This window comes from Stegodyphus dumicola, chromosome 2 (genome assembly GCF_044657685.1).
Source record: "Stegodyphus dumicola isolate Sdum_Otavi_A_Nest chromosome 2, ASM4465768v1".
In the NCBI taxonomy this organism is placed as follows: Eukaryota; Metazoa; Arthropoda; class Arachnida; order Araneae; family Eresidae; genus Stegodyphus; species Stegodyphus dumicola.
The window spans coordinates 236,333,700-236,361,541 of NC_140769.1; the positions used below are offsets into that span (position 1 = coordinate 236,333,700).

Below are 27,842 nucleotides of genomic sequence, written 5' to 3' on the forward strand. Positions count from 1 at the left end.
TTTTAATCTGTAGTCTTCCCTAAGGAAATTGTTTCCCTGCAGTAAATGAAATACACTCATGTCCATAAATTAAGATTGTCCATAAATCAGATTGTTGCCCCATATGTTATCAGTCTGTACTATATGTAAAGAAATTGAATAATGAAGATCTGCATGATGTTTCTTGCATTGTGAAAAACAACGATACCTAGAGTCATCAAATTTTCAATAACTCAGTCCTCCACCCGAATATGGGTGCCTGGAAGCCCGAATTTGTTTTGTTATCTATTTCATATTTTGTAAACCGTTTAATGAGTTTTTGATTAACAAACTCAACGATTTTAAAGTAAGCAATGGCGAAACTGAAGGGGGAGGGACTTTTTTATATTTTCAGCGTGTGAAACTGTGTATCAGAAGTCTTAAAATACGCTGTTTTTAAATATTTTTAGCCCAAATAGGGCATTAGCCCAAATGATAACAAAATTAAGATTTAAACCAAAGAAATTATAAAAATCATTACTACTACGAAAAAAAAATATTTTGTGCCTTTTGTATTCTCATAAAGTATGAAGCAGATTTGAATATTTTTAAAAATTATAACTGACAGATACAAAACTTCCAATTTACTATTAAAAATTTACATCTAGACAGAGCTTAAATTGTCCCGGAGTACACTGGAACCTGCCTTTAGTACTTCTTAGTTTTTTGGATAAATCATAAATCTAGGCGGAGTGCACCGAAACCCTAAATAAGAAGGCTTTGGCACTTCTTTTATGTAACTGAACAGTTTCAGTAGGAATTTGATTTTGAAAATTTTATTTTTAGTAACAAAATTATATTAAAAATCACATATTCAATTTTAATGTATCTCTTTGCATTTATTAAATTTTAATTTTTTAATTGTTAATGATTTTATTAGTCATTTTGTTAGCCCAAAGGGTGTTAGCCCAGAAGGGCTATTAATTTCGTTTTGGAATTTTGCATTGGTTCACTATAAATGTCAGTTCGCTTTTCAAATTGTTGCCACAAAATATTAGAGCCCTTATTATATTATAAAATATTAGAGCCCTGTGTTATATTTAAACACATTAATTTATGGCACAAAATTGGCATTTATCCGTGTACATATTGACATATTGATCCGTGTACATATTGACCTATTTTCACTTGAAAAAACATCAGAGAATTGCACAAACTAGGCATTGTGCACTCCCTTGACTTTGCCCATGTACATGTCAAACTATATTCACTTAAGTCAAAGGAGCAGCCAACAAAAAATATATAATCTCAGTAAACTACATTTTAAATCAAACAATGAAATAACATAAAAAAGGAAATTCATCTTTGCACTACACAAAGGAAATATCCACTTACCTTATTTACGAATTAACACGTCTTCAGTCAAACAGAAATCCTTAACAACATCCAAAAACTTCCTAAAATTATCTGAACTAGAATCTGTATACTGACGTCGCCGCATAAATTCACAAAATAAGAATAAAAAATATCATCCGTAGCGACGTTCAACCGTACGCATTTCCGACGTTTGACCATACGCATTTCCTTTCTATAAACAGGACATATAATAATGGCTACTAAGTAAAACTAAGCACACCAGTCAAGTAATGCTCTTTTCTCCTTTCTTTCCAAATCATACAGAAACTTCAAATTAATCTTACCACATTTGACCATTTTACTGTCTAAACCACAAAACAAGCAATATACTTCCTAACCAACACACACACACACCACAAGCCCTTACGGATTTACCGCAATCTTGCAATCGATTACGTCATAACATTCAACTACTCAGGTTACCATGAAACAGCAACTTCGCAAACAGCAACTTCATAAAAATACAAGGGGTACCCTTCTCTCTACTGTAACCATTTATTCTTGTTCTTCTTTCCTGACGATCTGCCATAGGGCTGCGGCACTTCTAATTTTAGAAGTTAAGCCTTTCATCTAGAAATGAAATTTACATCATGGTCACATTTACATCTTGTCATTAAACTCTCATAAACTACAGGACAAATACTAAAGTGTGATAGAAAGTAATCTCAAATTAATATGTAAATTAAAAAAAAGGGTCCATGATTGAAAGAAATTATTCAAATTATTTTGACACATTTAATTTTGTTTGTTCAGAAATGTCTTTTGTCATTCCCGTAAGGAGTAAAATTCATGCAGATTCTTATTAGTTCAACTTGAAGGTAGGCCTGGCGCTGGGCATTTTTGCCAGTGCAATCTCTGCAAATCCTTATCTACATCCTTTCACAATCCTAATATCAAAACAGTTTACCACTCCCAAAGTCCTCTGCCTAGTGCCTCCTCCAAATTGTAAAGATTTTATCATTCCTAAATTTTCATGTATTTGTGTGATCTTATGGCTTATAAGTATCATTTACAACCCCCCCTTTTTTGCATACAGAAAGAAATTTTTGTTAAATTTCTCCTTGTCAACACATTAAACACTTCACAGTGTAGTTAACTGAAGGAAGAATCATCGAAAGCATTTTCTTTGGTATTTAGTATTTAAAAAACGAATGTTTAGACATTGTTATATCATGTGATAAATTAGTCAAATTATTGATATATTAATCAAATGATATATTAGTCATTGTTATGTTTAGATACACTGGTTACCATAAATGAAAGAAAAATCACAAAAATAGTGATTTCTTCCTCAAAAATAAGCCAAACCGTGTAAAATTTGAATATGTTGCCAAGTAAGAGTAGCTGAATAAAACTGCGATATACAAATTAGTGGCGCTCCTTTTGGAATACGCCATCTGCGAGGAGCATAAAAGTTCATGTTTGAGAGCAAGCCCACACATTTCACTGTGACAGTGACATCAGAAACCTGAGATAGCCAATTCGTAACAATGGCCTCCAGACATCATTTGCCTGCAGAACTGCAGTGGAGAGCCATTGGTAGACTAGAAGCAGGACATAGTCAAACAGAAGTGGCCAGATGGCTAAATGTGAGTCCTTCTGTGGTTCATAGACTCTGGAGGCCATTTCAAACCACAGATTCGGCATCTAGGAGGCTTAGCCAAGGACAGCCAACTGCTACGACGAGCGCCGATGACTGATATTTGACATTATGTGCATGCAGGAATAGAACCGCTACTCCGACTCTTCTTAGATCCTCCCTTGCTGCAGCCACAAGAAGGTTCATGTCAACGTCAACTGTGCGTAGAAGGCTTCACGAAGGTGGTCTGTATACGAGGCGACCAGCTATTTGTGTGCCGCTCACATTAGGCCATAGGAGGGACCGTTTTCAGTGGGCATGACAACATGTCCACTGGACGCCTGATCAATGGAGGGCGGTTCTCTTTACGGATGAGTCCAGGTTTAGTCTAGAAAGCGACAGTAGGCGTTATTTGATATGGAGAGAACCTAGAACCCGTTATCATCTGTCAAACATCCGTGAAAGATGCATACGGAAGGGGCAGTGTCTGTGTTTGGGGTGGCGTCTCTTTGGGTTTACGCACAGACCTCCGTGTCTTTTCAAGGGAAACCGTGAATGCTTAGATTTATAGAGATGACATCCTTGATGTTTATGTGAGCCCATATGCCGGGGCAATAGGTGATGCTTTCTTGTTACAGGACGACGACGCAAGACCACACAGGTGAAATGGTGAAATCGGCACTGCATCATTTGAGAAGCTGAGTATAAATAACCTTGACAGCAATAGATATTTCTTTTTTAAAATCATGTGAAAACGTATATGACTTTTGATACATATTTCTTTCTAAACCATTAGTCGACTGCATCTAAATTAATCATACAGTAAACCCTTGCTGAGCGTAAATTTGTGAAACACGATTTTGCATTTGCGCACTTTCCTAATTGTTTCTATTTAACCAATGCTAAAATTACAATCATACATGGTTCAGTGTTTGTTCATCAATTTTGAATGCTTGTTGGCATCAACTTTGTCTAGAAGTTATCAACAGTTTTAAAGGATTTCCATCGACTGAATATTCTTTTTAATCCTATGGCAGGCACTTGCCTTACTTCAGCATTGGCCAGTTGACTGAAAATGAAGCCAAAAATAATCATATAAATTGCAAAAGCATTCAGATATGGGAGAAGGAAAAATTAATGAATTGAGAAATGGTGGATGAAAAAGTGAATGATCTTCTATAACACCAGCCAACGGTGAATGCAGTGATAATGAAGAAGAAAAAAACATATTTAACTTACAAGAAGTTGAACAAATTGCTAAAGAAGGAACAAGAACTGCTCGATTTTGCAGTGGATATTGAAATGAAGAAAGAGGAGGAGACTTTATGAGAGACACTGAAAAACTTAACGATCCGTACCATGAAACTTTTAAAGGTTATATCAGTCATAGCCCCAAACAAAAATCATCAGCTGATAAAAAAAATAATTGTGTCATGTATCTATTAAACAGTAATAAAAATCTATTCAGTTTACATTATTTTGTAGCTTCCTTTTTTATTTTTAATTTCTGCAATATTTAAGTATATGCCATTTAAAAAGTATCAAAACCTAATTTTTTATTTTTAACAGAGTAAACCAATGAAGTGAAGGAGATTTTTTTTTTCAGTGTAAGATGTAGAGGGGATACACATGCGCTTTGGTGAATTTTTTCTCACCCGCTGAAAGCATAAGTTGCTGCGATTTAGCCAACGAGTGAATACATGTAGTGAGGGTTCGTAAGATTTCAGTGTTTGTGGAATAGTTGTAAAATGACTAAAAAACTTGAGCAGTGATATTGCATCAAATTTTGCCAAAAGCTTCGCGATACCCAAACAGAAACCATTCATAAGATTCGAAAGGCTTTCAGAGATGATGCCATGAGCATCTCTCGCATCAAGGAGTGGTACTATGTTTCAAAAATGGCCGCACATCAGTGGATAGTGAACCATATATTCAGGTAGACCCTTAACAAGCTGGAATGACAATTTCGTTGAGCAAGTGCGGACGCTTGCCTTTCTGGATCATTTTATCACAGTCTGAGAAATTGAAAATGAAACAAAGGTGAGCATCGGATCAGTACATTAAATTTTGCACGAAGATTTGGGCATGAGGATAGTGTCTGCGAAATTTGTACTGAAAAGCTGCTAATAGTGGAGCAAAAGCAATGGTGTCCAGACATCGCACAGAACATGCTGGTTAATGCCAGCAGTGACCTCAACCTTCTGGGTCACAGGTGATGAAGATGCAATCAATCATCATAGTGTCCGTCATCCTGAGACCAAAAAAAAGCATGGCAGGGCCACAGTAAAATCGTGTTGACCATCTTCTGTGACTCCCATAGTGTGGTATATCATAAGGTATGCCTTGCAAGGCAAAACCATCACAAAGCAATACTACCAGAGATCCTTCATGGTGCTGTGCAGCACAAACGACTGAATCTGTGAACAGTGAAAATGTGGCAGCTTCATCGTGATGACACACCTGCCCATTCTGTGCATTTGATTCTGGCTTTCCTCGCCAAGCACAACATTCCTGTGGTTCGTCAGGTTTCCTACTCATGTGGCATGGCCCCATGTGATTTTTTTGGCTGTTTCCGAAGGTGAAAATGCTGCTAAAATGGGCCCAATTTGAGTCAAGAGAAGACATCATGCAGAATGCGACAGAATGATTGCTCTCATTCCAAAAACTACATTCTAGAGGTGTTTCCAACAATGGCAGGAGTGCTGAGAGAAGTGTAACCATTACCAAGGAGATTACTTTGAAGAGAATTAGTGTTTCAGATTTCCAAGTCAGTAAATGTATTTTTTGACAACCAAAGGTTCGATACTTTTTGAACAAGTGGTCTTTCTTAATCTGAATTATACCTAACACATTTTTTCCATGAAAAGTTAACTTTGTGAAATGTAATTTTGCTGTAAGCACTATGAATTATACCCCTATATTTGACAAGAGTTTATTGTTTTCATAAATTAATTTTGTGGAACTTTAGCCTTTGATTCAGCAAATGGCTGGTTTTAATTTCTTCAGACAAAGTAAATGCTTTGTGGCAATTGATGTGTCGCTTTGCATTAAGCTAGACTTCATGATGAAGGTCTTTGTGGTATTGTCAAACTGAAATAATCATTTGATTTCTTCCCTTATCCCTAAAATGTCATTTTGAGTATCCCGAATTTTGAGTCTGAGATATCAATGAATAGAATAATCTACTTTAACTATTTGTAGTAGTCTTACTTGTTTATTTTATGATATGCTTTTACCTAAACATCTTAATCTTAAATTCTTTAAGTCATAGTGATATTTATGTGCACAGCAAACAGTGCAAAATATTAGTTTTCCCATTTTTAAGTCAAATTTTTTTATGTAAGAATTCGGCCATATTTGTCATATTCTAATTTTTTTTGCTTGAAATTCTTTCTGTCGTATTGTTATCCCTTGATAAGCTCCAATATTTGTTAATTTTTGTAAGATATCATCTTATATACTATTTATATGCACTTCATGGTAATATTTTATTTTTGAATAATGCATTATGTTGACTTGGTGAGAAGTTGAAATATATGTTTTATGTTATGAAAATAGGTTAACAAGGATTTCAAACTGAATCTTGGAAAATTTTCCTTACATTTAAAAAACACTTAAAAGATTATTTATGTTTAAAAAGTGAATAATTATAAGATACCATACTTATGATAAATATATTTCTCAGAATCCAGTTCAGTTTCTAGTGAATCTTCATCATCATCGCAATCATCGTCAGATGATTCTGATGAAGAGGTACAAGATATGCGCCAAAGGTACTCTAACATTGAAATGAAACCTTCTTTGCTTCGAAATATTCAATCTCTTCCTCCACAGCAAGAAAAGGTCATTGTAGAACCATACAGACAAGTAAGAAACAATTATAATAATTTATAAATTTGTGCAGGAATAATATCAAATTACAGTGCAGTGCAGTTTCTGAAGTATATTTTGTATAAATTTTCAGTTAACTCTAGGAGGAGAGATTATTACAATATCTGTCCTGTCTGTAATATGAGTCTTATTTCTTTCATTGAGAAAAAAAATCAGGCAAAATGTACAAAATAGTTATTAGTGCTATGCAAGCACAGCATTTGAAACTGGCAGTGATATGTATAGTTCTAAGACTAACATATTATTCAAAATTTATACAAATAATTCATTAATTATTTTTTAGTGTGATTCTCCTGATACATATGCTGATAACAATAATGATATCCCTGAGGATGGAAGTGAGGATGAAACTAGTGATTCTGCACTTGTAATTGCTGAAGAATCAAATGATTCTCATTCATTTGCTTCAAGAGGTCAGAAAACTGGAGTTTCTAAGAAAAGACCAGAGAAAAAAGACCCAACTTATGCTCCAAGAAGAGGTGGCCAAAAAAAGCGAACTGCTAGTAAAAATCCTAGGAGTGCTAAAAAGAAACCTGTAAGTTTTAATATTTAAAAAGTATCACTGTATTGGCAATATCCTATTAAATGTAAAAATCATGTAGTACTTAGTATTATGTTTATGCAATATAACAGTACTTGACCGCAATATTATAAATGTTGTTAAACAATTGATTTATATATAGTTTGGTTAATTTATATTATAGTTTGGTTAATTTGATTTTCATTTTGCCTCATATTAATGTAACTGTAAGAATGTTGTTAAGTTATTCAAAATTTATGAATTAAAATCTTTGATGAATTTATACATTTTGCTATTGTTAAAAGTCAAGATTTGTAGATTGCAAAAGTCTGCAAGGATTGTTAACAGTCAACAAGTTTCATAACATTAGTTAATATCCTGTATGTAAATGATACACAAATTCTAATCGGATGGTTGCACTGTATATTTATTATCTTATTATTACTATGTGTCCTGACTATATTATGTAATGATTAGAGAAGTTTGCACACATGAGGTATCAGGTGGAAACTGTATGAATGAATTAGAAACTATGAAAGTTGTAATTATTCGAGGTGACAGTTTATCATATGTATAGCTAGTGTGTTTAAAATATTTTTTACAGTTTTTGATAGTCATTTATTTTTTGATAAAATCAGTTGCCTAGATCATAAACCAATATAAATTCTTGAACAAATCATCCCTTATGATGCATATGGCTGATAGCTAGACATTTTTTAAAATGATCTCTGAACAAATAGTTTCAGATAAGTTAGAGAGTAGATCAGATAGGCAAGTAGTTCCCACATTTTTCTCTGTCATGCGTACATAAGGTTCATCCTGGCCCACCAACATCTGAACAGTAAAGTCACTGAATACTGGTAGTTCAACCTATGATCAAATCCTGGTGAACAGGCTGGTTGTTTTTTATGTTTCCCTCCATGTGTAATGTGGATACAAACTAGTTTTTCTTAAAATGTCCTCCATGAAGGCATCTCTTCCCATAAGGAGATAGCTCTTGAGTTGCTTTGCTTTATTCAATTAACTATCTATGTAAAACTGTGTGAAATTACTTCTACAAAGTATATTCAACACCAAAAAGCATGTCATATGAACTCATTACTCATTTCTCAAAGACACAAGATACTCTGCCATATCTCCTGAAATTCTGTTTTGAAGTTATAAGCATCCCAATTTGGGAATCCCTGACTTAAAGCCAAGACTGAAACTTTTAAAAGTCAAGCTTTATCTGGTGACTGACATCAAAATATCACTAGGAGCTTATTAATATATGCTAGTCCATGTTTTGATTTGCCCATTTTGATGAATATCTCTGAATATGGAGATGTATAAGAGAATTGTTGCTGTGCAACCTAAAGTAATGCAGGATGATTTGTTTCTGGGAGGATGCAGGTTTGAAAATACCATTGTCATATGGAAGTGTGGGTAGAACGTGAGAAATAAAATATCAATAAAAACTAGATTATTTATCAAAATGCAACCATTGCAATATTAAAAGTGATCACAAAAGATGTTAAAAAGTTCTGGCCACAAGCTACAGCACAAGTCTGATATTGCCACATGGAACAGGGAATATTTAAAATATTTTGGATGTCTCTCAAACAGCCGCAGCATCTATGTACATATGTACAACAGGCCACCAGACGTTTCATATCTCAGATCTTTCATGTGCCTACTCAAAAAAGAAAAAAAAGTCTGGGAAGATATGTCCAGTAATCATGTAGGCTAGTGGATAGGACGATCACTTCCAATCCACTGATGTTTTCAGATGTCATATTCATATATTCCCGAATATCACTGGGAATGTGATATTTGAGAGTTGGGGGGGGGGCTAGAAGCCTCTTCATGTTGAAACGATATATTAAGATGCCATAACTCCTGGATCTGTTCATTATTCAATAATTTGGGCAAGACTGCTGCCAAAAAAAAACTTTTAATATCATCCATCCAAACAAACAGGTAGGAAATGTAGGCCTAATAAATAAGTTCTTTCCCTCAGTTTCATACATATTGTAATACCTTTCACTAATGAAGTGTTGTATACTTCGTCTGTGAATAAGATGGAAGTAAGAAAGAAAAAAAAAAAAAAAAAAAAAAAAAAAAAGAAGTCCACCTCAATCTTTTGCAGATACCATTGAGTAAAAGTTGGATACTGTGTGATAATCATCAGGCTACTTACTGTACTTGTATGTATGCTCATGGTACGGGTGCAGGATTCTCCAATCAGCAATTTAGTAAAGACCGAAGAAAGTAATGATTGCTAATGTGCTGGGATGTAGAGTATCTGCTGCATGAAAAGCACTGTCTCTTCAATTTCAAGGGTCTGCACATTTATCCCTAATTCATTACATGTCTCTAAAAGGAATTTGTGTTGCATAATTTTTTTATCTAGCCATGCAAACTTCTGATGGTCCAGAATAAGACTTATTGGGTAGCACTTCCAGTACAGGCAAAAGTACCTTTTCCATTATAGTCAATAGCTCCTTGTGGTAGATGCATATCGTCTAACTTTCCATACCTTAACATAGAAACCTTCCATCCTATTACTGCTGTGGGCAGTTGTATAATACTTTTTTTTTTTTTTTTTGCATATACATGTTTAAGGTTTCCCAGCAAGTCTTCTTATTATCTTATGATTAGGTTTCTAACCATGCATTATGTTCTGGTCTAAACTTATCTTTTAGTAACTTATCCCTCAGAAAAATCTGTGCGTGCAGTTGCAAATCACAGTATGGAATATGAGATGTCTGTATACTAATTTGAGTTTGGAGTCTGTATTGACAGCCAGGTAGATATTTTAGCATACACAATACACATGATGCTGAAGGAGCAAGTCTTGTTTTATGCTTTATGTAAAAGTTTTGAGTCACCAGGGCTGATATAGTGGTTAGTGATGATGACTGCTGTACCAATGGGCCTATGTTTGAATCTTGGTGAAGGCATGGATGTTTCTTAGTATCTGTGCAATAAGGGGACACTCAACATGTATGGCAAGCCAGACGTCCTCTTGAGAGATTGATGTTAGGGAAAGAGGAATGGGAAGCCTTTGGATTACTCTTCTGGGGTGTGTTTTCTCAAAACTAAGGTGGAACTTCACAGTTAGTGTGGCGGGATTATACCTGTGTGATCTTTGATGAATTTCTGGTGCCTTGCCCACTTTTACCTATATCTGTAATAGCTTGGAACCTTGAGCTCATAGTTTTGAACTGAATATCAAAAGAATAACATCTACAGGATTATTCAAAGTATTTCTCAAAAGTGTCAGGAAATTATTCATGCTAAGAACAACTGCCAGCAGTCAGCTTAGAAGATAGTGGTACCTGTGTGATCTTTGATGAATTTCTGGTGCCTTGCCCACTTTTACCTATATCTGTAATAGCTTGGAACCTTGAGCTCATAGTTTTGAACTGAATATCAAAAGAATGACATCTACAGGATTATTTAAAGTATTTCTTAAAAGTGTCAGGAAATTATTCATGCTAAGAACAACTGGCAGCAGTCAGCTTAGAAGATAGTGGTACCTGTGTGATCTTTGATGAATTTCTGGTGCCTTGCCCACTTTTACCTATATCTGTAATAGCTTGGAACCTTGAGCTCATAGTTTTGAACTGAATATCAAAAGAATGACATCTACAGGATTATTCAAAGTATTTCTCAAAAGTGTCAGGAAATTATTCATGCTAAAAACAACTGCCAGCAGTCAGCTTAGAAGATAGTGGTAGTATTTAACATTTATTCATGTAATTTTTCTCATCAGTTCTTAGAACCATGGCATGTTTTGTTTGCTCTGTGTAGTAAGTTGTATTGATGTATTGCCATTCTGTGCTTGTCTATGATTCTTTGGTATGCTTTCAGATGTAGTTGATGATATTTAGACGTTAAAGATAGATGTTGTTCACCTGGCAGTATGTATTCCTGAATAAATGATAATGAAGCTGTTGAATCTGTTGTAGTTTGTTGCATTATCACTCTGTCCTGTGTCATGTACATATCTGCTTGGCAAAGATTTCATTTCATACATATCTGTTTTTACAAATCCATTGCTGTTGATAGCTGATCACAAGGATCAGTATTCATTTCATACATATCTATTTTTACAAATCCATTGTTGTTGACAGCTGACCACAGGGATCAGTATTTATCTGAGATGATAGTGAGTTTTCATGTAGTCCAATCAACAGCTCTACAAGATCTTTTTTTATGATCTTCTTTTGTGTATATGATATTCAAATGTGTTGTAAGGGCATTTTGATTGTAACTTTTATTCATTTAGTGTATATATTGATCAAACTGTTGAAGCCTTTACAATTTTGCATTTAAAACCATAAAGTATTTTTTCAAGCTGTAAGTCATTATTTAACCATACTGTCTGTTCCATATGTATCTAATTTTCTGCATAATGAATAAATTTCCTCTGTTAATGAAGATTATTTCTTCAGAATTTCAAAGTTGTGTCTCTATTTGCAAGCCAGTTACTAATCCAAGCTACATATAGTTCTGTTTTTAAATGTTTGTTAAATAATAATAAAATAGCTTAATTTAAAAATGAATAAAATATCTATGATTTTTTTTCTGAATTTTGTAAGAATTTATTAAATGATTAATCTTTGCTATAGACTACATTTGTGATTTTTAACTCAAATAGGTTGGCAACTCAAAGCCTCTGACTGCTTATGTGCTGTGGTGTACTGAAAATAGAAAGAAAGTTGTAGCAAGCATGGGAAATACTGGTTAGTGATTTATTTAGTTTTTTATTGTGATTTAATTTTTATATTTTTTATACATGTCATAGATTGTTCATAAATATAATGTATGTGATATGTTCATAAATAGATGTTATGCATTATGTAGTTTTAGAAATATTTATTCAGTAAGTCGAATTCCATTATATTGGAACCAGCTGATAGTTAAATCATCAGTTTAACAAACTAACATTTGTGTCAAGCCTAGATAGGTACCTATATACTTTATGTTAATTTATACTGTTATAGAGAACCTCCAAAAGTATGAATATTGGATATAATGAATTGTATGGATATCTTTGATTAAAACTTTTTCTTTTTGTATTTTGCATATTCTTTCCTGAATTCCTGCATGTTTAAAAAAAAAAATCTAAACTGTTAAAATAATTCATACTTAAGATATGTTAATCTTTACTCAGTTAGTGTTCCGCTTGGCAAATCGTTGATATTTTTATGCCAAGATCGGCACCAATTTCAAAGTGGTGCTGATCCTTTTTGACGTTAACATCGGCACCAATTTTAAGATGGTGCCGATCTTTCTACCCCTACAGAAAACCAAAACAAGAAATCAAACATTTACACAAACTTGCTGCCCATGTACACATCGGTCTATTATAACTAAAAAAAAAAAAATCAGAGAATTGCGTAAACTAGGCATTGCTCACTAATTTAACTTTATCCATGTACACAGTGATCTACAGTAAACTCCTGATTATCCGTGGAGCGGTTTATCCACATCTGCCCCACAAACGTTTTTTTACAAGCGTAAAGCAAAGAAAATAAAAATGTTCACAAAACTGAGCAAAACATTAAATTTGCTAACATCATGCTTATTTATAGCAAAAATATCCCAGGTTTTCTCGGAACCTTCCCCTCGGCCCCTCTGATGAGTAAGTGATTTCTTACTCACCCTTGCAGTGCCCGCTCCACCGCCCTTCTCGTCTTAATCTTACTGCTTACTGACACGTCCACTTCCTCCCACTCGCCATTGTTAGTTTAAGCCTGATAGTGTTTGCGAACTGGTCCGAGTTAATTTCATATCTTTTACTGTGTTCAGTCCTTGTGCTTTTTGGTTTTGTGTTTTTTGTTACCGATTTAAAATGTCAGGAAAATGAAAGAAGGTTGTGTTGACAATTGCGCAAAAACTAGAATTAATTTCCAAAGTAGCAAACAACGCTACAAGGCAGCAGATGGAATTGGATTATGGAATCACGGAAACAACAGTGCATGACATTCTAAAGAAAAAGACAAACTGGTGAATTTTGCATCAATGTCCGACAGTGCTTCCGCAATGAAAACGCAAAAAACTAACCTTTGATGAGCTAGACACGGCATTGACAGAGTGGTTAGCTCAAGTTCTAAAAGAGGGTAATGTAAATGGTCCTATCATTATCCTGTAAATGGTCCTATCATTGCGGCGAAGGCAAAAACCTTTTTTGAGTTGTTAGGTCTGAAAGGAAATTTTGATGCGTCTTCTGGCTGGTTGACTCGTTTTAAGCAGCGGCATGGAATTCGAGAAATCGTACTTCATGGGGAGAAACTTAGTGGTGACCAACAAGCAGCCGACGATTTCCACCATGAATTTGAAGAATTTGTTTTAAAAAAAGAGCTATCTTTTGAACAAATTTACAATGCCGACGAATCGGGACTTTTGTGGAAATGTCTTCCCACTTGCACTTTAGCATTGGAAAATGAAAGTAAAGTGACGGGTTATAAAAAGGATCACCATCAGGTCTTGCAGTAATGCTACCGGTGGACGTAAACTTTGACTTGTTGTCATTGGAAAGTCAAAAAAACCGAGATCTTTCAAAGGCACAAGGATAGAAAATTTGCCCGTTGATTACTTTAACCAAAAAGAAAAAGGATGGATGAACCGAAACATTTTTCAAGAATGGTTCGAAAACATCTTTGTTCTTCAAGTGCGTAAACATTTAAAATCGAAAAACCTGCCTGAAAAAGCTGTGCTATTGATTGACAACGCACCTTCTCACCCAGCAACAAGTGTGCTAAAGTCTTCTGATGAACAAATTTTTGCAAAGTTTCTTCCCCCAAACGTTACTGCGCTAATCCAACCCATGAAACAAGGAGTCATTGCAGCAATGAAGAGAACATACGGAACCAAGCTGCTAATGACCAAAATTGAAGAAGGTTATGATCTGAAAGAGTTTTGGAAACACTACACAATCTTCGACAGCATCTACGATATTGCATCTGCATGGGACTCGGTGAAACCGTCAACCCTCATAAAATTATGGAGAAAACTCATGCCTAATGTTGAAGCCAACAACAACCTAACCCCTTTGAGTTGTGAAGAAGAGAATGAAGATGTAGACATACCCACAGCAACTCTTGCTGATATGGTGAAAACAGTTCCGGGTGGTGAGAACGTCGATGCTGAAAACATTAAGGAGTGGCTGGAGTGTGACGTCAACAAACCTGACTTCGAACTCTTCACAGATTCAAAATTGTGAAAAAATCAAGGGGAGGGATCGAGAATGAAGGACCGTGAAGTGAAAGCGAAGAAGAGCCCACTGTGCAGATGCAGAAGACTCACGAAGCGGCTTTGCAACAAGTTGACAGATTGCTGAGCTATTTGGAACAACAAGACGACGCGGAGTTGGCCGAGAAACTTATACTACGAAAAATGCAATTTCGGATCAAGAGGAAATGCTTCCAAAGAAAGAAGCAAACACAAATGATTGATTTCTTCAAAAAGGTGTAGTTTTACAGTTATGCTTTTGTAATTACATAATACCCTACAGTATTAAAACAGTACATATGTATTAATTTTTCTGTGTATCCTTGACGCCTCTCATAAGTATACAAAGCACTTTTCTGTTTTTATTAACAAAATGCATTTTAGGTTAGTTTTGAGTGATATACTGAAATATCAAGCGTTAGTTAAACATTTTCTGCTGTTTATCGTACATTTTATTGTATATAAAACGATTTTTCAAACAGAAAGTTGGAATGACTGTTTTTTCTTTTGCTATACTTTTTTAGCTTTTTTTCGGATTATCCGCGATTTTTTTCATCCGCGGCGGCCGCGCCACCCAATTCTACAGATAATCGGAAGTGTACTGTATTTTACATAAAAAAAAAAGAAAAAAAAAAAAGAAAATTGCATAAACTAAGCATTGCACACTAATTTCACTTTCTCCATGTACACATCGATCTATTTCAAACAAAATCAGAAAGCTAAAACAAAGTTAAAACTATCATGTTAACCAGAAAAAATTCGCTGCTGTCTTAACACACAGACATGAACAAATAACAAAAAATACACAGAGTAATAAGTAATCAAAAATACATATTTCCTGACATAAAAACAATATATCTTTTAATAAAAATTAATGCACAGACACCAATAAATAGGCAAAACGTCAATTCATTAACATACCTTTTTTTCACGTGCATACGTTAATGCCTTTCACCAGCATCTCATCGATGTAAGCAATTAAATTAAACATTTGGTTGTTTTGGCTCATCCGCTGTTAATAGTGGATAAATATATATAGTATAAGTATAATAGTGTACAAGAAAGCCATAAATCCGTTCCTTCTATTTTATGTACTCTTTCCAGAAATTATAGTCGTATCTGGAATAATATACTCATTTATAATACTAAGCAAACTTTCAGGCACCACTTTTGTAAAACATTACGCACGTGTAACCAAACACAGCAGTTCAAAATCTCCGGTCCATACGAAAATGTTACTATTACAGTATAATGTCTGTAATTCGGACCTCAAAGCCACAAACATTTTTTTTGTATGCTTTATGCATGCGTGTTTAATGTATATAATGAGCGGTATAAGCTAGGCTAAAATTATTTTTACTGATTCTAAGGCATTTCAGTTAATGTTGCAGATTGTGCTGTTTGTTAATCTTCTAATTGGATTTGGCTTATTATTTTTTGCACACTGTTAGAGCAATTTTATAAAAGTTAAGCTTGAACTTTCGATTATGTCAAAAAGAGTTTCCAATTCTGTAGCTGCCGTACTGCTTCCGATAGTGAAGAAAGTGACAGAGAGGTTATTGAAAACAAAAAAATTTCGATTGACAAGTTAGTTGGTATTCTCGACACAGCAATTACAGGACTTGAATTGAACAGTGGAATTTTGTAAGTGAACAAGAAATTACGTCTGTTTATAGAATTAAAGATAAAGTATAGCACAAAAAACAAAGCAACTTAAACAACTTACATTGAAAGAAATGTTTAATAAGTAAACAAATAAATATTGAGCTTTTTTTTTTTTTGTAAATTTTGATACCCTTTAGATCATAATTGCTCTATATTTCATAAATTACAGTTTCATATTTTTAATTTTATAATTTCTGCATGCCATCTTACCAGATTTAAATTGATCTATAATCTGGAAAACCCCCTAATCCGGAATCAGCCGGATTCGTGGAAAAAAATCCACGAATTGCACAAAAATAGCATTGCGCACTCTTTTAACTTTATCCATGTACACATCGACCTATTTTCACTTAAAAAAAAAAATCCCAGAATTGCACAAACTTGCATTACGCACTCCCTTTACTTTGTCCATGTACACATCGATTCACTTAAAAAGTCAAAGGAGCACCAAAGTCTACAATATAGGCAAACAAAAAATACATAATCTCAATAAAATACATTTTAAACCAAAAAATAAAATAACATAAAAAAGGAAAAACATGTTATACGTTTAAGCACTACCAAAAGCAAGTATTCACTTACCATGATTTTCAAGTTCGCTTCGTACACCCGGAGCCACGTAAAAATCAAAATATCAATCATACTCAAATGACTTTTTTCAAACCAGGTACTCTTTCTGATTGAACGCTTCACATACTAACCATCTGAACCTTTCTTCCTACAAACCCATTCAAATCCATCTAAACGGTTTTAACACACACCACAAAAATGCTTACAAAACATCCTATGATTCAAAATTTCCCAGAATCATGCACCTGATTACATCACAGTAGGGTTTCCATTCAACTACTCAGGCTACCATAAATAAAACAACAACTTGGCTATAAATCAAACAACAACTTCACCATAATACAATGGGTACCTTAAAGTCTACTCTATCCAACATTTTTTAGTTTAATGGATATAACAGGTATCTGAAACTATTAAATGAATATCTTCAGTTCTGCTTTTTTCTTTTATATTGAGTTGAATGAAAACTTACACTGTGTTTAAATTTTAGGTTTTGGAAACATTGGTAAAAAATTGGGAGAAACTTGGCAAGCTTTGCCCGACAAAGAGAAAATGGTTGGTTTTTTAGCATATATTTTTAATGTTTGTTTATTTGGATATAAAGAAATGAAATATCGGAATAATATGTGATTAATAATAATTTTTATAGTAAATATATAAAAAAGACTTTACACTTTTCTTAATTTCACATGATTTATTTTATTTATTTATTTATTTATTTTTTAAATTTTGCATGCTTGTTTGTAATGCATGTTTCTCAATCTGACCAAGCTCTTATTTTAAGTTATAATAATAGTAATATGAATTGCATCACAAGTAAAATAAATGCCAAATTAATGCTGTTAAATAATACTACTACAGAGAGAGATACTTTTAAACTGATGATTTAATTCTAGCTATATAATTTAGGGATTTAACCTAAAATATTTAATGTAATTTAGAATTTTTTTGCTTGTTATGAAATCTAGATGTCCAGCTTATTTTTGCCTTATGTTGTACAGTCAAAAGTCGTTAATCCGGACTCGTCGGGACTTCGGCGATTCCGGATTATTGATTTTTCCGAATTAGATCATCAGTTTAAATCTGGTAAGATGGCATGTAGAAATTATAAAATTAAAAATATGAAACCATAATTTATGAAATAAAGAACAATTATGATCTAAAGGGTATCAAAATTTACAAAAAAAAAAAAAAGCTTAATATTTATTTGTTTACTTTACTTTCTTCGCTATCAGAATCAAATTATAATGACAAGGAATTTGATTTAAATCATATCAAAGACCGAGTACATCGAGATGAAATACTACATTTAGTGAAGAATTATAAGCCAAATAAAATAAAAACATCTGCCCTGAAGATAAGGATAGTGCTGACAGATCAACTTCCAATTCATTGCGCGCCGTGTCGTTTCCCTTCCCCCGCAGAGCAGCGTGAAATTGATAAACAGATTTCGGAATGGTTAGATAAACAAAGGATATGCTTTTATCCATTTTTTGCAGAAATTCCACTTTTTGTTTAATGGACTTCGAAACATACTTTCACTTTGTAGATCCTTTACATATTAGTAAATATATATTGGAAATTCTATTTGAAATAATCGAAAGTTCAAGCTTACTTTTATAAAATTGCTCTAACAGTCTGCAAAAAATAATAAGCCGGATCCAATTTGAAGATTAAGTAACAACGCAATCTGCAACATTAACTGAATTAGATAATTTTAGCTTAGCTTATACCGTCCATTATGCATTAAACGGGCATGCGTAAACATATTTTGGGCATGCGCACACGCATATTCGCAGGCGTCAAGGCGACACATGCGCAGTAAGTTTGTAGCTTTGAGGTCCGGATTATAGATCGTTCCGGATTATGGGTGTCCGAATTAACGACTTTTGACTGTATCTGTTTTTGATATCCATCTGAGATAATTTTCTGATAAGTTTCATGGAAATATTTCACACAAAAATTGAGTAAAAGTTTGGAAAAAATTTAGCATTAATTAATAAATTATATTGAAGAATCAAATTTTAGTTCTTTTAATATGATATCAGTAGCAGTGGATGAAATATTTAACTACAATGTAACTACAAATGAATGAATGATGATAAATTTATTTCAGTTTATTTTGACAATTTGGTGATGCATATCCATTTGAACAGAAAAAATTGCCATTGTTTTACTTTTTCTAATTACATTTAAGTACATGTCCCAAGCAAATTTTGTTGCTATGTGTTTATTATGATAGTGTCATTTCTCTTCAATCCAATTTTTTTTACAATACATTTTGTAAATGTTCTGTGCCATTTGCACAAAACTTCTGTCTTAAATAAGTTTCTGTTCAGGTCATCTTTATTAGTGTGAGCTATAGAGTTTCTTGGAATGCTACCCTAAGTTTGTCAAATTTCTTTAAGTTTATTAAATCTTTTCTTTTCTTTTTTAACTAAAGAGAAGTTCTTAGCCATTTTTCAAAGATGATATCTCAAAACCAGTTTCGAGGCAAACTAACTGCAGCTCTATAAAAATTTCAAGCTGTGTAAAAATTTTTCAGTGGCAAATTCATCTAGTCACTTATCTAATTAAATATAACCATTTAAATTAGGTCATCTGGAAAATTCTGTGATTTTCCAAATGGAAGTGCATTTTCTTCTAATTGTTTTGTAACTGCTGATAAGGTGTGACTTTGATTGAAAGAGATGTGTAAATATGGTCTTTTCCACTCACATTGCATTATTCTAGCGTGTGTGGCATAATTTTTCTTTTAGTGCAGTGCTAAGATTTTGAGCCCTCAAAAGTTCATTTCTGTCACATTATGATCTTTAATTTTAAAAGACGAAAAACTGTTGATACCTGCATTTGTAATTGCTGATAAGGTCTGAATCTTGCTATCTTAAATGTGGATTACCCTTTATAGTATACTGAATGAAAGAATCAAAGGTACAGTTAAAGCCAGAAAGCATAAGAAAGTATCTGAGTAACTGAAAATTTGACTTATCAAGGAAAGTTAAAATTAATATATATTGAGATTTGATTGCATTTGTAAATTATTAATTTTCTTATAGGCATGGAGAAGAAAGGCTAAAAGAATTGCTTTAAAAAATTCTAGTGGACTAATAAGCACTGGTCCTTCAAGTGGTTCATCACCTAAAGGATCTAGTCGTGCTTCAAGTGTGAATGATGATGTTTTAAAGGGAATTACAGAAGGGTCAAGAGTGCTTGGAACTTCAGCTATAGATTCTGCTGCATATCTAAAGCTTCTTGGTGATTCACTTAGTGTGATAGGGCAAAGATTAACTGAACATGAGGCAAGTTATTTTTCCTTTCAACATATAATTTTGAAACAATATTTGTTAAAATGTCACATTGTGTATATTGCAGACAAATTGATTAATATGGTGCATACATAATGCCCAGTTAATAAGTATATATTAATATTGCTCATGGCAAAATAATATTAAAAAAAAATTCACTTTAAAAAAGAATTAATGTAATGTTTCATACTTCTGATCTTTAGGCAGTGTTTCATTTGTCAATGTTTTTTTCCTTTTGGGGGCTGATTAGGGGGTAGCCTTTGGGTACAACCTTGGTTGGGGACCAACCTTTGGTATTCTGGCTAAGGTCTGTACTTAGAATTGGCTTTTGGGTAACATAATCAGTGTCTTCACAGGACTAGAGCCATCAATTTTTTGGTGATCCGTTCAGGCATGTCAGAGACTGTACGAGTACTGTCAAGTTTGTCTTGGGCTGCGCGATCGCTACATCGGTTTATAGATAAAAACCGGAGATGGAGCACTACCTGTGTACAGGTTGATAAGCATTAGGCCTGAGCTCCTTCGGCTCATTGTCAATGTTTTGTGTATCATATGTAATGCCCTTTTAAATCACTAGCTTAATAACTCTCTATATATTCTATAAATATACATATATCTGAATATATGCATATACTGTATAAATTATCTTGTAAAATGTGTAAATTATTGTATAAGTGGAAAAATATTTTATTACAAAAACACTAAAATTAATCATAGAACAAACATGAACCGAATTGAAAGAGGGATTATTCTGAGGAATAAGAATGGCAAAACTTTGAACATCACCATAATGAATATGCAAAATGTGACCCTTTTCCTTGAATACATACACAAATCGGTTTCTTAAATTTAAGGCCACCTCTTTCAGTGCACAAATGCTAAATTTGATACATTTTCAACATTTACTTTTATTTTATTGATAGAGTGTGGATTGTTTGCATAACAAGCTTTTAAGTGACTCCATAGAAAGAAATCTGCAAGTGACAAATTAAGAGACTGTGGAAGCTCTTTTTAAATGAAGTGATCAGCAAAAAAAATGTGTAAGAAAAATGATATTGTCTCAATTGAGGTGTGGTAGGTTGTTCCATCATGTTTAAAACAGCAGAAGTGCTCATCCTTTTCAAGTAATGCTACAAGCTTCTGTGTATTGTTGGTATATACAGTTCCATTTGCTGTCTGTTGGGGAGGGGGAGGGAAAAAAAAGGATCCCCAATCTTTCAATGTGACACAGCACATCAGACACCTATTTTTTTATGAATATTGAAGTCTTTTCTGAAACACATGTGGATTTTCTATCTTCTGTATTTGTGTATTTTCACTACTCACATATCCACTTAACGAAATCAAGCTTCATCCATAAAAAACATGGAATGAAGATTTTCTGCTCCATTGCTCTGAAGTGAACCGAGCTACTGACAGTAATACAGCTGCTTAAACGGTATAAGAATGAAAGTTCAACATGTTTAATGTCTTTTTTGGAATCCCATACTGTAAATTTGATTGCAGTGTATGCTTTCGTATACTGTTTGTTGGTGACTGTAGCATCTTTTCCTAACTTTGTCCATTTTTCCAAGATTCAAAACAGGTGGGCAGCCCTTCATTATTTATGAGTGCCTCCATTTTTACTTCTTTATACGAAGTAAAGGAAGTATTATAATCTCGAAAAATTTCGGGTATTGCATTTGAATGAAAATACCCATTTTCCACTTGAACGATGTCTTTACGTTATATCTGTACATACAAACAGAATAAAAGACTGTTTTTCCCAAAATGGATTCAGAAGAGAATTTTTTTGTGGCGAATGTATGTATCTCACATAACTCAAGGAGTAGCCTCAGAACATTGAAATTTTGTATATGGTACTGTTATAACATGTACATGTGGACTTCCCTTTTTAGTTGCATCAAATGTATATAAATATATTTTTATATATACACACACTCTGTTATCAGGTCTGGTGGACTAAGATTTTTTATTCTTGTATGTTGGTAAATTGTGCATTTTTTGTTTTAAAAGTGATTGAATTATATTATTATGTTCTGGTTAAGGTTTTATGCCTTTAGTTAATCTGCATGCAGTATTCGTAAAATTATCAACAATTTAAAAGTTGTTTAAGTTCCACTATCCCTGATGATGCCATTTGTTTACATTTGGAACTTAGAAGCATAATGAACTACATCATTTTCAGTGTGGAGCCAAAAGTTTTGTGCACCGAAAAATCTATCTTTCTGCCTAATTTTAATTAATTTAAACTCTTAATTTTAGTTGTTACAATTTTTTAATGGTTTTTAACTGTTTGGTGTTTTAGGTTTTTCTGTATTTTACAATTTTTAATGAAGATGTTTTGAGTTTTATGTATTTTTCCTTTGACACGAAGTGCGAACTGAATTGATTGAATGAGAAATATATGTCTAATGAAATTTGGGGAAAAATAGTAAATGAAATGCAGCAAAAAATGCGCATAATTTAATAGGCTGTACAAGGAAGTCGTGGTGTCCATATCAGATTTTTTACAAAATTGAATTAGCAAACAGAAAATCATTGTCGTATTAGGTCCTGTGATTGACACACTTGGAAGATCTTTTTAGACATTTTAACAACTTTTCCATAAGCATGTATTATGAACTTTAAGTAATGTTAAGTCATAAAAAATTGTTCTGCATGGAAAAATGCCATTTCAGTCTTGCAGAAAATGTTTTTAAAGCTAGTACCATAAAAGCAACCAGAATTAGAGGGATGCGTTACTTGAATATATACCATCCATTGAAACAATTCCTCATTAATATCCATTTTGTAAAGTTAAGGTTGTGCAATTTTTAAGTCACTTTCTACCTGTAATTTTAAATTAATGAAGCCTCAACTATTAATGATAATGTGTAATTTTCTATTAATAAGACAGTAGCTACAAGCAAACATTAATATCGTAAAAAGTTTTTTTTTTTCTTGAAAGAATTTAATGATACTCTTCATCTTGTAAGTGCCAGTTCGCAGAATCCATCTTGGTTTTATCACATGGAAGTTAGCAACAAGTGACAATGTTTGATGTGGTTCATGGTGAAAAGTTCCTATCAATAGCATATTTATACGTATTTTGGATGCTGCCTATTAAAACACCCAGTACTCTTAGAGTTTTTGATTGAAAGAACATTTTCTAAATCATTTCAGTTAATTATCAATGTATACTATATAATAAGCATGTGTATGGAAATTCTGTTAAAATTGAATAACATATAGTATTAAAATATAATTTAAATTAAGTTTTTTTATTATCTTATTGGCATTAAAACATAATACAACATTTATATATTTACTGTATCATAGTAAAGATAAATGCATATCTAACCCAGTCAGTATTTTTCAGGGTCAGTTGGCTGTATCTGGCATTTTTTCAGTTCTTCTTGATACAATTTTGTGTGTGATTGGTCCACTTATTTGCTTAACTTCAGAAACACCAGTTTTAAATAGCTGTCCTCAAGAAGTAACCCGAAGAACATTGGATAGTATTGCATATTTTATGCCAGGTTTATAAACAAGAAAGCAAAATCTGATGTGTGCTTTGAAAGACATTTTTGTATACTGTGTACATTTTGTATATTGTGACATATGTTAAAATTTAGTGTTATTTGTAAATAAAATACTAATAATTTGATAAGTCATGTAAAAATCACATTCTTACTGTTGTTAAGACAAGTTCTCTGTATCATTAAAAACATTTAATCTTTTTCCTCTTATTTGCTTTTAATAAAAATGTCACCTTTGAAGGGCCATTAAAACAAAATGTGTCAGAAAGTATTTTCTCTCTCATTTCCAATGCCTTCACTGGAAGTATACTTAATACGTTTTCGATACGTCCAGGGTTCGAGTCCCAGCGACGGTATAGCATATTTTTCATGTCTACTACTTAAAAAACCTAATGACTGTACAAGTAGCACTTGAACTAAAAAAGGTGGTGGACGATAATTCATCACCATTAGGATTTAGTGATTGGTTTCTCAAATCCCCAGCTGCCCTTTAAAAGACGGAGTATATAAGGTATTTTCTCCCTCCTTTCTGCACACCTTCATGTTGTAACTTGAAGCATACTCGACATGCATTTGAGAGGTCCAGGGTCAAGTCCTAGCAAGGGCACTGCACATTTTTATGGCTCCTGCTTCAAAAAAACTTAATGACTACACAGTGTGTTTAATGTAAAAAACAAACTTTAATAAAAAATTTACAAGTAACTAAATATTATCTGAAAAGCCTTTTTCTCTTAATTATTAGCACTCTTTAATTTGTGTATAAACAGAGGTGCTAATATACTGTACTCAGAAACTGGGAGAATTTTGAGTTATTTCAAAAACCAAAGCAATTTTTAAATGATAAAATTATAAAGAAAGGGATTTTCAAATAAGTAATTCTAAACAGTATCTCATTAAGTGAAAATGCAATCATTAATTAATTCAACTTGTCAAAATATATTTACATTTAAAAGAACGAAAGAAATTCTTGTTTATATGTTCCTTTTAACAGAAAATTAATACTTGAAGTAACTTTTGTACAAGTGCTCATATAGGTAGCAAATTTTCTTTTCTTTAAGAAGTGAGCATCATATGTTTTTTGAAGTTGCTATATAGGCCTGTTTGTGCTTAAAAAAAGTAGTTTTTTGTGTAGGTATATGTTTAAAAATATTAGCTCTTCTATTCTGCAACTGAAAAATTGCTGCAACAAAATGCATCATCCCAAATGTATTACACTTCCTTGACAAAATAATGCAAGGAAAGTCATATACATGTGATTTCTAGAAATTACACTGGCTACTAAAATGTACAACTACCTCCTCTTGCGGCTATATAAGTTTACGTTTTCCTACAGACTTGATTTAAATGAAAGCAAATTCTTGATCTTTTCTAAAAGCATATGAAAGTTACACCATTTAGTGCCCCTAATAAAAGCCTGAGTCTAGCGTTATGCTCAATGGTCGATATACTGCCCAACATAGAAAATGCAACACCATGAAAGATTAGGTAGAATGTGATGTTAATTGATACACAGACAGAGCATGCATACATAAATAAGTGATCTTGTTTGCAGAAAGATAAATGAATACAGTGCTGAAATATATGGGGAATCAGTAAAATGTACAACTACCTCCTCTTGCGGCTATATAAGATGCAATCCTATAAGATACAGATTGAATTAGTGTCGTGAGGGATGGAAGCTTATATGCTCTGAACTCTCCTCCAAAATTAATGGCTGGGGCAGAGCAGATAAGCAACAGCCAGTCACATCCCAGCCGCGAAAGATCAGGGGACATCACAGACCAAGGAACAATGGAACATGGCATGTGCAGTATCCTGTTGGAAAATACCAGTTTGCAGCCACTGAAGGTAAACTAGCATAATCAGCTACAGCACCTCATCAACATATCGGTTTGCCTCCGATGATCTGATGTCATGACTTACTGTACCCTAAATCATTATTGCATATTGACGAGAAGTGTGGCATTCAATAATAGTAGTTGGATCGGCTCTTATTTCCCCGATGCCTCGTTGCTGAATACCACATTGTGACATTCAGATGTTCAACTGGCTCGTTAACGACACTATTCAGGGATTGTATGGTCCTTAAAAATACTGAAGTCCTTAGGAATTTTGGTCTTTGAAAGAGCTTAATTTCAACCCAAATCAGCAAATGAGCCTTTAATTTTACTCATCTGACATTTCTTTCTGTTTGAATGTGAATTAAGATTTTGAAGAAATAATGTTTGATTCCTTGACATATATGTATTTATAGGATTATCATTTGAATTCTTTCCTACTTAATATGGCACAAGACCTTGGCTCAACTGAAACTTTAATATTTTGAAATTATTTCTTTATTGAGAGTGAAGAGTTCATAAAATATTTCACCTGACTTCTTTCCCTTTTTGAAATAGGATTTCATTTATTATGTGGTACTAAATTTAGCAATTTCAAGATAAATTTGTATACAAAATTTTTTATCCATATGAATTTTTTGGCGTGCGCTAAGGTTTTATATGAACCTTCCAGCGGGTGCACCTTCTGCACCAACAAGAAAGGTTGCGCGTATTTCCTAGATACGCTATTATAAAAAATAAATTTTCCAGAGCAAAAATATTAAAATTATTTTGTAAATAGTTAAATGTTAATAAGTACAATTGAGTTAAACAATATTAACTTTAAATTAAGGAAAATAAAATAAGTATAAAACACAAAAACAATATAAAAAGGACTAACCAAACTAAGTTGAAAGTAAAACAAAATTAAATTGCCAATATTTCAACTGAACTTTTATATTTTTAATAAGTGGAAAAACACATTAAATATTACATAAAAAAATCAATTTCATAATCACATTATTGCATCGTTGCAGTTTTAACAAATATGTTTACAGTGCTCTAGACAAATGAAATTTAAACAAGTCTCACAGCTGAATCTCGTAATTCTAGTGCGCTTGTTGTTTTGGCAGGGTTTGCATCTTTTTTCCATTGAAGTAATTTCTTCAACAACAGCTAATTCTGCTCTTCGTTTCAACAGTTTTAATTTCAGCTCACTTTGAAGAGAGGTAGGGCTTCTTTCAACAGTTTCCTTCACAAGAGCTTTTGCAGATATTGCCTTCTAAGTAATTTTTCGTTGAATGAATTATGTAGCTGTTGACTGCTGCTATATTCAGCATAGAGAAGAAAACTACAGAGGCCAACCCTGGTATTCTTGGCAACATTGTAGGAAGCACAGAGTTTGTACACTATATCCACACCTCCTTTGGTACGATTGTAAAATGTGATAATCTCAGGCTTTTCTTGGTCCTGGGTATCTTCATCTATTGCTACGTCATCATGAAGACTTGAAATCAATATGACGTTTTTATAACGTTTTGGTACATAGGAGAGAAGTGTCATATTTTTTCTAAATCCAGAAAGACTCGTATTGGGTTCCCAAGCTTTTGTCAGCCTTAACTGATCCAGAATTCGAGGTTTATTTATTTATTTTTTCAAAGTACCTACAAATGACAATTTTTTTACATCTAGATCTTGTACTAACTCAAAACTTGAAAAACCAGTTGTCTGTGGTTACATTTCTTCCAGTGTTATGAATAAGTTCTGTCAACCTTCTTTTTTTTTTTTTTTTTTGTTATAAGCTATATACACTTCGGAAGAATTATCATCATTATTTTCCTCTTCAGAATTGCTCTCTGCACTTATCTCTAATTCTGAATCACCTTCTCTTTCTAAAATTCGCTCTTCTTCATCTGTAATGCTAATGTAATCTAAAGTAATGTCCTCCTCATCATCACTGTCACATAAAAGCATATTTCTGATAATATCAAGATTCTTCGGGTCATTCATGTCGATCATTTTACTTTTATTCACCATAACTGAAAAGAACAAAGTATCATACGTGGTCACGCGTATGTGACGTATACAGTGCTTGTATTTTATTAAAAGTAATTATGCACACAAATTATATAAAATCATAAGATTTAGATGCAAAAGAATAAAGATTTTCTATAATAAAAAAGGAAATTGGATATAAACTTACTTCAACGGTCGCGCGTATTTCTGAAATACAAATAGTAAATCTGCAGACTCTCATTAACCCCTCGAAATCCAGCAAACGACTGAAAGAAGGGCGAATGAAGAGGAGAGACTAGCCAAGGACAAGCGGTCATAGTGCCCTCTGGCCTACGAAACAAATGCGAAATTAATATCTAGTGT

At 33.3% G+C, this 27,842-nt stretch overlaps 1 protein-coding gene across 4 annotated transcripts in view; it reads left to right on the forward strand.

The window, feature by feature from the left end:
• The window catches only part of LOC118193135 (uncharacterized), a 38,519-nt gene extending 14,605 nt beyond the window's left edge, over nt 1-23,914 (forward strand). For all 4 annotated transcript variants that reach the window (XM_085811912.1, XM_085811915.1, XM_085811916.1 and 1 more), the window contains exons 3-8: nt 6,639-6,820; nt 7,128-7,379; nt 12,010-12,094; nt 17,311-17,375; nt 19,877-20,119; nt 23,487-23,914. In XM_085811912.1, the coding sequence (XP_085668038.1) occupies nt 6,639-6,820; nt 7,128-7,379; nt 12,010-12,094; nt 17,311-17,375; nt 19,877-20,119; nt 23,487-23,654 (995 nt within the window). In that variant the 3' untranslated portion in view covers nt 23,655-23,914. The remainder of the gene's footprint in view (nt 1-6,638; nt 6,821-7,127; nt 7,380-12,009; nt 12,095-17,310; nt 17,376-19,876; nt 20,120-23,486) is intronic.
• Nucleotides 23,915-27,842: the final 3,928 nt, after the last annotated feature.